General features: G+C 41.0%; 1 protein-coding gene across 1 annotated transcript; it reads left to right on the forward strand.

Annotated features, from left to right (window-relative positions):
• Positions 1-9,435: 9,435 nt before the first annotated feature.
• Positions 9,436-11,070, forward strand: LOC110990348 (gastrin/cholecystokinin type B receptor-like). Its single transcript, XM_022255305.2, has one exon. It carries the CDS (start codon positions 9,843-9,845, stop codon positions 11,001-11,003), a length of 1,161 nt encoding a protein of 386 aa, XP_022110997.2. The 5' UTR covers positions 9,436-9,842; the 3' UTR covers positions 11,004-11,070.
• Positions 11,071-11,651: the final 581 nt, after the last annotated feature.

The raw sequence follows: 11,651 nt of genomic DNA on the forward strand, positions 1-11,651 counted from the left end.
TATATAGTTGCTTTTAATCGTTTTCATCTGACATTTTTATTCCACGTTTTACTGTATTTTCTTCATGATCGTGTTCTGGAAAACACTTTTTAACCTTTCCTGTGTGTATTTAGCTTTTTGTTCTTTTGACTGTATATTTCGTGGACTTTATGCTCCTACAGTGTTACTATTCTAGAGGCCATTTTGAATTCCGTCTCTTCTGATAATGGGAAACTCTACACAACCTAACTCGCCGACACGTAGCAGCATTCTCCCCGTACTGATTGTCCTTATCAAACAGAGTGTCTCTCCACCATGGTCATATAAACTTGACATACCAAAATTTGACCCCAAACATTGGTTTTCTCCCACGTTCTCTGGTACTCATCATCCGGGAGCAGACCCAACTCTTTCGAGAGCAGATCGGGTGAGTTTGTTCCAGTTCTATCTACACAATGCCAGGCCAGCGTCACCAACAAATTTTACGGTGTCAACTAATCCTAGCTCGAGGACACACGTTTTGATGCTTTTGCTACTTGCAAACGGCGTGAATCTAAATCCCGGGCATTGTTTAAATTCATTGAATCGTTTGATTGATAGTGATACACCTGAGCAAGACATTGTTACCTTTGACGTTCCATATCATTGCTTGTATTGTAACAAAGAAACCAAATAGGAAGATGGTGCCCTGCAGGGTGAAGAGCGCTTTCAACAGGTGCACAAGAACTACATGGGTATGAGCAACAAAGTGTACAAATGCCATGTAGATCACCCATCATGCACTTGGATTTGTTGTAAATGCGGTGTGCCAAACATTTCCAGCGCATTTTTTTTTTCAATTTCTGACTTGGAGACTATAAATCCCTTCGAAGTCTTGGTCGATACTGAAGATAGTATGCGTAGCGATGATATTCACCAACCTTCGCCTCTTGAGACGTCTAGCCCAATTAGACCCAACCCAGCGATAACATACATAGCAGGTACTAAAAGGAAATAAAACTGTGCAGGTTCAATAAAGCCATGAAACAAGTTTTTAAATGTGAATTGTCAGAGTGTGAGGTTAAAACTTCCAAAATTTCTGTCATCGTTAGATTCGGACAATTGAACCATATATTGCCACAGTGACTGAATCGTGGTTGAACGAAAACATCGCTGATGGAGAAATTTTCCCAGCTTGTTATCAGATCTTTCGTAAAGACCGTAGTTCTGATTCACATGGGGTGTCTTCACTGCAGTTAGAAATGCCTTGATCGCCTCAGAAAGATCAGATCTCTCTACGGACTTTTAAATCATGCGGGTTACCATTCAGCTCAAGGTTTTGAAGCAACTTCATGTTGGTGTCTTCTGTAGACCAACCGTCTACTGGTAATAAGTATATTCTGCAACTCCACAGTTCACTTAATAAAATACGTACCTATGCTTCTGTATGGCTTCTCGGTGATTTTAATTTACCTGACAATGATTGGCCAAAGAACACTTAATGAAAACCAACGAAGAGAGGGTGATCATACTGGATAGGCCGTCTTTGTTAATGTTAGAGGTAGGCATACCACCACGAGCAAACTACTTCTGGACATGAGGCAAGAGCATAATTTTCGACAAACTCTATCCGAGACTATACAGGAGAAAGAACATCCTGGATCTGGTATTGACTTCAAACAGCGTTGACGTTAAATAGGCATCGGTGACCACAGTGTCTTGATGGTCAATGCTAATCTCCATCTTGTGAACAAAATGAACTTGCAAAGAGGAAAGTTTATCTTTCCAAAAGCGTTGATATGAGTCAAATCTCTGAAGACTTGGTAGCACTTCGCAGCAGACTGAACACAGGACTTATCAAGAGTAGTACCACTGAAGAATCGTGAATCATGTTTAAGATGAAGCTGGCAGAATCTATTAATAAAAACACCCCATTAAAATGAAGTCTACCAGATTCTCACTTCCGTGGACTACCAATGTCCTTAACAGGAAAATGCGCAATAAACAGCAGAAGTACAACAAAGCTCAAAGTCAAGCAGCCCGCATGACTGGGAATCCTTCAGAAACTTTCAACGCAAAACATACAGGCCTGTTCGCAGAGAATATCGACGTTATGTCTCTGAAGTCATATATGGGGCCTTGAGTCTAGAAACACCAAACCTTTCTGGAGATTTGTGAAAAAATAGCATGTTTGGGGGATCCCTACGCTTAACTTAAAAGCTTTGTACCATTGCAAAGAGGACAATCTGCCCTTTCAAGAAATATATTTTGCTTTCCCATGTATAAACTAGTTTTGCTATTATAGTATTTTTTATCTCGGTATACTTTTTATGTGGGCACCTTGTAGTTTGTTGGTTGATAATTTGTTTGGGCGTACTGAAGGTGTGTTGTTGGCTTTCATTGTTAACCGTTAATAGAGACTGTTCCAGCAGCTTCATGCACCAAACGATTTGCTGTTGCACCCATCAGTGGGTGATTTCCTTTCGTTAAAAAGCCTTTAAAGTGCGCCAAATAATTAGCCTCGTGCCTCATAAAACCTTCAAGATTGTCCAACGAGTCACCTACAAAGTTCTTTAAGTCGGTGGCACCATTGTTGGGTATTACATACATAAAATATGCACGACTGAAATCACAATAAAATGTTATCAAAATTATTCAATTTCTTTTAAACAATAAATAATAGCAAACGTTTAATGTTTAAAAACCCACATTAAGATGTTTCACTGCTGTCTATCTATAATATATATTGCTGCAGCCTTAAAATTCACAAGAAGATATCTTAATTGAGGCTGTGCTTTTTGTTCGCCCCCAACTGATGTGTATTTGCGTCTCATTATCTATTGCACGAGGCTGAAGAGTTCACTGTCTGTAGATCTCCTCAAGTGAACTCGTTCTACTGGAAGCGGTAGTATCTACACGAGCCAGTTTATTTTTCGTATCACCATACCTGGCGGTGATAAACAATGAAAGAACGCTTTCAATTACCGTACGATGAAACATAATGAGATTGTCTTTACTTCAGCCAATACAACTTAAATGGTACTTGGGGGAAAAAATCTAGAGCTGTATGTGGCCAAGACAAAGGAAATATTAATTGATTTCAGGTCTGGGAATCACAAAATCTTGCCTCTTTGGATCAGTGGGAAGGAGATGAAGAGGAATTCTGTAGTCAAACATTTGGTTGTTTTATTTCAAATTATCTGGAAAGGAATGAACGCGTCAACTTTGGTGTCAGGAAGGCTCAGCAGGGTTGTACTTTCTTCGCCGCTTAACCAGGGTGTCAACTGGCTCACGGTAATGACCGTCATAACCATGCACACTTAGTCCAGCAACTGTTGTTTCATTGGCAAATTTAGTAACCATGCAATCATTAAAAAAGGAAATACAATCATGCGTAAACAACGCGTAAAGTTGTTGTAAGAGAACACACTCCCTACGTTGCTCAAGCATTGAGAAACAATGGTTTTAAACATTTCTTACCAATACAGACAACTTATAATCGATTAAAAACTAAAAAACCCACTTAAAAACATCACAATCTACCCCTATATTGACGGAAATGTATACAGACAATGCTCTTAATTTATTTTATTGCCGAGCTCTCGGTAACTGGGTATCTTCGTCAGGGCAAGCAGATTCAGTTCCGAATGAACGCAGAAAGTCCACGTTCATTCCACCCGGATGCGGCGTTCCAAGTTCGAAGATGACACGCTGCGTCATTTCCTTTCGCTGTACATAATTATCGGATGACGCTTTGTGCCGGGTGCAGACGCTTAAGTCACCGAGAGTATGCGGTGGCGCGCAAAAGTGCTGCGCTACAGTGAGACGCTGTGTTTGATGGCACACACTGCGCAAGTTTTCCCCGAAGCGGTCACCAAGGTGACGCTTGGTCTCTCCGATGTACAGTTTGCCACAGTGACGACATGTAATGTAATAAGCCACATTACTGGTAGTGCATGTATGATCCCCGTGTACTCTGTAGTTAACTATGTGTTAACTATGTACGGGCAAGTGTTATATCTGGGGCGCTGACAAGGGGAATTGCTGCCTGCTTGTGATGGCGAGACAGAATCTCACCGGGATCGCACAACCATGTCCCCGACAGAACAATTACGCCTAAACTCGCAGATCGGAGGTTCGGTGAAAATGGAAGCTGTGGCATCATCATCCCCAAGTGTACCAAAAAGTGGGAAGAATATGACGTACCGGGATGTTCCGAGGGTAGTATGTGAGTACTAGGGGGATGCAGTCACGTTGGTTGGCCTTGGTGGTTTTCAGAGCCGTTTTGTGTTGGATTGAAGACACAGCGTTGAAGGCATCGACTGTGACCGCCGGAGGGTGACCGCGCAGATGAAAGAAACCTAGCATTTCTCTACCACGTGCAAAGAAATACGCATCGCTACTACAAATCCTACGCACTCAAAGAAAGGATGGAGTAAAGGATGGAGTTCTTGCATTTCATGGGGTGAGACGGTTGGTACTGCAGGTAGCTGTGGGAATCTGTGGGTTTGTAATGTACGGTTGTGTCAAGTTCCCGCGCACAGATTTGGACGCGCCCGTCGAGGAAGGTAGCTGAGTGTTACAACACCTCAGATGAGTAGCGCAGTGCTGGGTGAAAAGCATCCGCAAACGCTACGAAATTGGCAACGTCATCACACGTACCATTTTGAGCACCAACAATATCATCGATGTACTATTTGTACATTAACGGCTACACGCCCTGGGTCACCATCTGCTTCTCGATGTGGCCAACAAACAGACATGCATAACTTGGTCCCATACGTATGCCCGTAGACACACCACTGGTCTGAATGTAGTGCTCACCGTTGAACGCGAAGTTGTTCGACGTCAGCACCAATTCAGCCAGACGGAGCAAAGTACTGGTGGGAGGGTCCTGAGTCTGGCGAAGATCTAGCTAGTATTTGAGCGCAGCCAAACCCTCCCGTGGGGAATTGATGTGTAAAGCATTTTCACATCCATGATGAAGCGAAAGTTGGTTTAGCCTGGGAATTCAAATTCATCGAACAGACGTAGAATTGACATAGCTGGGGAGCGTTTTAGCAATGGGTGTTAGAATGGTGTCAAGGAAGTTGGATATCAATTCAGTGGGACATCTACATGCAGACACAATGGGGCGGCCTGGATTTCCAGATTAGCGAATTTCGGGTAGTAAGTAGTTGGTCACTAGTGCTGGCAAAAATTCCTTGCTGCTCTTTTGTACGGTCCCGGTCACCCTTAAGGTAAGACGTAACGTCAGAGAGTTAACGTTCTGCTTCAGCGACATACAAGTCCTTACTCCTACTACCGTAGCATCACCCTTGTCCGCTCTTTTAATAACGATGGTTACATCGTTCTTAAGACACCCGTTGCTTCGCGTTCAGTCGATGAAGTGTCGATGAATTTGAATTTCAGGCGTTTGATTTCCGCACAGCAGTTTTCAGTGATGCAGTCGAGGGTTTTGTTGAGACCAGAGGCGGGACGGGACACCAGGTGGACCATGGTGGGCGCAAGCTAAGTAATGACCTTAGACGAGGTTTCATTCTCAGTACACATACCCGAATCAGAACGAACTGACCTGGAGTCCTTGTCGTGGAAGAAGGCTGGCAAACGTAAACGACGAAAGAACTGCTTGACGTCCTGACGGGTAGTGAACTCGTCCTATCGGTTCGTCAGTGGGATGAACTTCAGTCCACGCTCGAGGACAGAACGTTGGCCATCGGCTGGGGGAGATCTGGTGGAATGGTAACTACCAAACTCTCTTGATCGTGGATATAGGTGTATAATGATATTTGTCTGATTTGAGCTTGGGGTAGTTGATTTTCTTGGTTTTGGTTGCTTCGAGAGCCATGTGAAGTTCGTGATTGAGGTCGTGATCTATGCCCCTGATGATACGGCCATCGGGACATCATAAAGATGTTGTCGGTACCAGTCAATGGTGTTGCTCGATTTGATGGGATTTTCTAAAGAAAAACTGAACAAAGCCAGAAAACCTGAGAGAAAATGATCAAAACCGCAACCCAATACACTTTCAATGGCCAAGGTCATTTGTGCACATGCCTTCATAATTATGAATTCATTAGTGAAAAGGTCTATAGCAGATTTAGTTATTATTACAAAAGGAACCATTCACACGCAAATATTTGTACGAGACTTCAGTGACAATGTACGATGCGAGAATCGCAGCAAACGGTGAAACGTAACGACGAAACTTTAAAAATATTGACCGACTGTCGCTTGAGTGTTACCGAACTGCGCATTCACATTTTTAAAAAGCTATCGGGCATGTAATCCAATCTTTACAATGGAGATCCACAGAGATCATATAAGTCTTACGATTTCTGTGTGGAGATCAATGAATAGGACAGAGCGCCCTCCATTTTTTCAAGCACACGTTTTATCTGTGAGGGTTTGAAAGTTTGAAATGCAGTTGTCACGCCAAACCGGCGCGCACGAGTAATTTAGTCTGGCTGAAGAGTTTTTGCTCCAATTTATCTCTTTTTTATGAAAGAGAAAAATTGTTGAGCAAATGTTCGGATTTGAGCAGCCGTCAGATGCCCTCGGTCCAGACTATTGGTGGAAAACTCATTCCGATCGCAATAGGCCGAACCAATGTGAAAGTGATTTCGAATACACAGCAGGAGTTTTATTTATTTGATTTTGACAATGCAATGGTTGTCCGAAATATATAAGCCTATTTTCAGTGATCGGTTTCTGGTCAAATTTTCGAACCTATTTCTTTATTGCTACTATGATGTGGTTTTTGGGGGGGGTTGTTTTTTTTAACTATTCAGTTTATATGACCTCAGTTTATAAAGTGTATTGTGATTTCATTGATTTTTTTTTCATTTGTTTATCCTTATGCATATACATTTCCAAGACAAAATAATTCGTGGAAGCCATGATGACATATTTGTTCAGAACACTACCTATAAGAATACGTCCATGGGGTCGTGTCAGGAGCAGTTCAATCAGGGTTTTTTTAATCGGTTTATCTGTTATTATTTAATTTTGTTTATAAAAGGTATTGTTGCTCAGTTTTGTTTGTTCAACAAACTTTGAGTGACATCAATGGATTTCGATTTTAATGAGCAATTTTTCACGTTGGGGAATAACTTGAATCAAACTAATCTTGCTGATGAATAATGTCCTCAATACTGCCCGCTCATTGTAGGCCTATATAAGTTTGCAAGTAAAACATACTGCTCGTTTTTACTCTCTGAAGATTCTGTAATTGTACCTATACTTTCCGTCAGTTCTGAAAATATGCATCTTTATCACGTAACAATTACTTGGTGAATAAATTTCAATATTTGGAGTGGTTGTCTTTATAAATCTGCAGTTTTTAATTAAAGTATATGAAGACAAAAACCTTTAGCGTGATACAATGTGCCTTTTGTATTACATGTCAGGGGCTACCAATATGTACTGTGAAGTCAAATTGCTTTGCTTTTCGTTGTTTCGTTGCTTTGACGAGAGATAAAATAACAAAAACAACAGTCCATGGTGAAATTCCTCTGTATATTGTCCCGCGTCTATGTTTTTGTTTATTATTTGCAAATGAGTTTATACAAAAATTAAACGGTCATCGGCTCTTTTCATTAATTTGTAAACTTTAAACCGAGTGAAAGCGCCTTTCCACTTCCTCCAAGCGTTGCGTATGCCTATCCATCAAAATCGCTCCCGGGGCAATTTTGTCGGCCCAACGCGACGCACGGTGTGTTAAGTTTTTTTTTGGCGTACGTGAAAGTAAAACGCACGAATGCATCGCATACGCAACGCACCAAAAAAAGTACATAAGGAAAGGCGCGGGATTGCACTTATTCACCAAGTGAATTCATTCTACTGCATTATTGTAAAACATAGGAAGTACTTTAATTTATATAGTTCTGAATTTTCAGGAAAAATAAGAATAGAAAACATCCCCATGAATATCCAATACGAGCTAATTTTGTGTCTGCAATCTGTCGCATTGTAACACCCCCCCCCTTCTTTTCGTCACATCACTTAAACATTTTTGTTAAAAGATATTTCCCAGCTAAGCAGTGGCTTGTCCTGCGGGGAGGGGGCAAAGAAATACTTTATAAAGGGTGAGTAGGAAAGAAAGTATTCAGTATATTTATTTATCAATTAGCACCAACACCCTAAAAAAAAACTACTAACAACTAGTTAGTAACTGTTGTTTGGTATTACCACTGGCCGATATCTGCGCCTTGTGAAGTACAGACATTCTGCTATTTTTACCGACTTGTCTTTCTGTCTCATTAAATTCCAAAGAAATGCTTAAGTTCAATATTCTTCTTTATTGTAATCATCCCAATTGAATTCTATACAATAATTGAAAAATTTTTGGCCCAATGACCTAGTGTTTGTTCATTGCACGAACACTTCCCTTCTGGGTATTACGGCATAGAGCAAGGAAGATTAAGCACAAATGAACACAGCCATTAACGGCCTCCAAAGTCATTTTACCAAACAAGGACACGAAGTCCTTGTCACTTTTTATTTGTACATTATCGGGAAGAACGTTTTGCACGAAGAAGTAGTTACTTAGTTCTTTACTTACTTAGTTTACTGAGATTAGATCCCCCTTTCATCAAGCCAATACTTACATCAAAAAGCACATTTGAAAGCAGTTGGCGTATGGTGTACACAGAATAAAAAAGACTAGATTGGCAGTGGGTACACGCGGTCTACCATGGAGGGTCACGTGCCCGAGAAAAGACATTAAAAATGCACACTAAATGTGACGACGGCAAGATGACGTTAAGCCTTAGCACTCTACAACACAACAACGGTGGAAGCATAGTTTGCATTTAGCGCCTTGCAGCGGCGGTCTGCTATAATATTTGGTTTGCACGTATGCTTTATAGAACAAAAAAGGCAACCAACCTCCCCGTGCAAATGTTAGGTTTGGTACCAAGTCGATAACTGGCGTGGTGAAAAATGTCCAAGAACTCAATATACCAGATTTTATTCAAATTTAAGTTGCAAAAGGCTATTATATTCAATTTTAGTGTTATGAAAATTGCTCCCGAACTCCAAGGAAGCAATCTGATTGATTTAGATTCCAGATGAAAATACATAATTTATGAGCAATCTTATACAGCCGTCACTCTAGGCCATCACTCGATCTGTGTGCGATAAACAAATACAAATTAGCGATTCAAAAGGGACCAAAAGTAGATGGTCTTCACTAGATAGTCTGCTATTAAAATAGAGGGGATCGGTGCTGTAAATCCCGTGCAATTTTAAGGTTAAAGCAAATATTCTAAACAAAAAGGTTTCAATGTACATGAACGTACACTTCAATTGTCAACGTGCGTGCTGACCGTCATGCACCAACCTATACCGAAAACAGTATCCTTACACGTATTATCTTCGATGGTTTGTAAGCTCTTTGTTGTGTAACATTAACAATACATATGGCATAATTATGAGTAAAATCATGTAGTTTACAGCGATACGTTTTATTTCCATTCACAGTTTACCTATATGAGTCGAGTGATTGTTAATCATCGCCAGATCTGCAAGTTATGCCCAACGGTTTGAACAGATATACCCTTTTAACTAATGGACTAATCTTCTTATTTGCAAAGCTTTGTGCATTGAATCTTACACTGCAGAAAGATAAGGTATCGTATGACAGGCATATATATATAACGGTGCTAGAGAGTAACCGTCAAGTCGTTAGATTAGTCGGAACTGGCCATTAATGTAAGCAATCAAACTACAGCAGCACCAATGGAGTTGACGTAAGTTCACAGACAGAACACGCAGGAGGAATGCGTGTCTTTTAACATCGGCTTTCGCTTCTCGGGGAAATCTTTCATTCCTCGAATACAGTAAAGCTTTAGTAGTTTGGACTGAAAAACTATGTTTTTACGATGGAGAGTTTTCTGTGGCCTCTGTTAATCTTCCATGCCATCGTAGGCATTGTTGGTTTACCAGGCAATGCTCTCATCATATTGGTGTATGGCAAGAAACGACAATTAATGAGCCCACACGTCTTCATCCTCGCCTTGGCTGTAGCGGACCTGATCATCTGCCTCTTCACTCCCATAACCATCTACCACTGGTACATCAAACTCAACTACACCAGTGACTTTTTGTGCCGTCTCGTTGTCAGTGTGACTTTTATCACCGTCTACAACTCTTGTTTCTTGACATCTGCAATAGCTGTAGACCGATACCAGGCCATATGCCGACCGCACCGGCGCTGGATGACGGTCCAGCGTGCCAAATATGCAGCTTTGCTCTGTCTGGTCTTGGCAATGTTCTGCGCTGTGCCGGTATTTGCGTCATACCATGTCCAACGTGAAGGTGAGTCTCAGACTGGCATTTGCACCATCAGCACCAAAGTTCCGAGTTGGGTGAAGTACCTGAAGTTCTCAGTCACCTACGTCGCCCCCGTTTCCTCAATTGTCACAAATACCATCTTGTATGCCAAGATCTACTTTGCTATTCGAAAGCAAGCCGCAGTTCGGCCAGGCGCAGTGCCCTCAAACAAGGTGGTGACAGAAACGACCCCTCCGCAACCCAATCAAGAATTACAAGGAACAGTGTCCTACATTGGCATTCAATCTGAACGTTACATAGACGGTCCTTGCACCACAAAGCACTCAAACGTAATTCCTAACTTTAAGGGTGCCTTGACACATCAACACCAAAACAACCGAACTGATGGACCACCGCCCAAGACCAACCGCCATACTAATGATGTCACTGAAGTTGCACTTAATGACCCCAATAAATATCATCAATATGCGTCCGCCAAGTTTAACGGTAAGACAACCAAGATGCTAGTTATCACTACTGTGGTCTACTTTTCCACCTGGTTGCTGGGCATCAGCCTCATGTCTATACCTAGACACACCCAGAATTACATACTTGAGCACGACGAGGTTGGCGCTGCTTTCTTCCATACGTTTAGTTTCGTATTCTATGTAAACAACGCTGTCAATCCGTTCATCTACGGATTTGTCAACAGTCGATTTCGACAGGAGTGTAAGGAGACAATGAAAACTGTTCGGTGCCACAGTACCTGAAGTCCGTACTTGCATTCGATTTCAAATGTAAATTGAATTCAAATACTGATCACACATTTTCAAAGATACAAACAATGTTATTCAAAAAGCAATGGTGTCTAAACCATGCAATTAAATTAAAAGTTATTTTAATTTCGTAACCATGAAGGTTGCAGATCAATGTTATGTTTCATTCTTTCATTTTTCTTCCCTTTCAATTCATGAATACCTTTTTTTCTGTCGAGTTTATTTTCTCAGAAATATACTAGAATCATATCAAGTTGCACAAGAAAGCAACACAAGGAAACTTAGGTCATTGATTTTTTCTGTACATTGTTATGTTTGTTTATTCTCCATTTTCATTTCTTTCAAGTCTAAAACGTTTATGGAAATATTTTCACCTTTGCTGTTGATATGATGTGCAGATTATTGGTTCTTTAGGGTGCAATTCAAAGGAAGACTTATAGGCATACACAATATTCATTTACTTTGGAAAAGTCCTGATAAGATTGTTAAAAGAAGAATTTAATCTCTGAACGCGGCTATTCATCAAGAGTTTAGATGACTTTGATTTAAAGACAGAATTTTCAGTCAATTAAAAAAAAAAACCTTTAGTAAAATAGCGTACATTGCCCCACACTCAACTCTTTTGAGGGCCTACATTTCAAA

Source organism: Acanthaster planci, linkage group LG13 (assembly GCF_054643075.1).
Source record: "Acanthaster planci isolate LZ-2023a linkage group LG13, COTS_SCS, whole genome shotgun sequence".
Classification (NCBI taxonomy): Eukaryota; Metazoa; Echinodermata; class Asteroidea; order Valvatida; family Acanthasteridae; genus Acanthaster; species Acanthaster planci.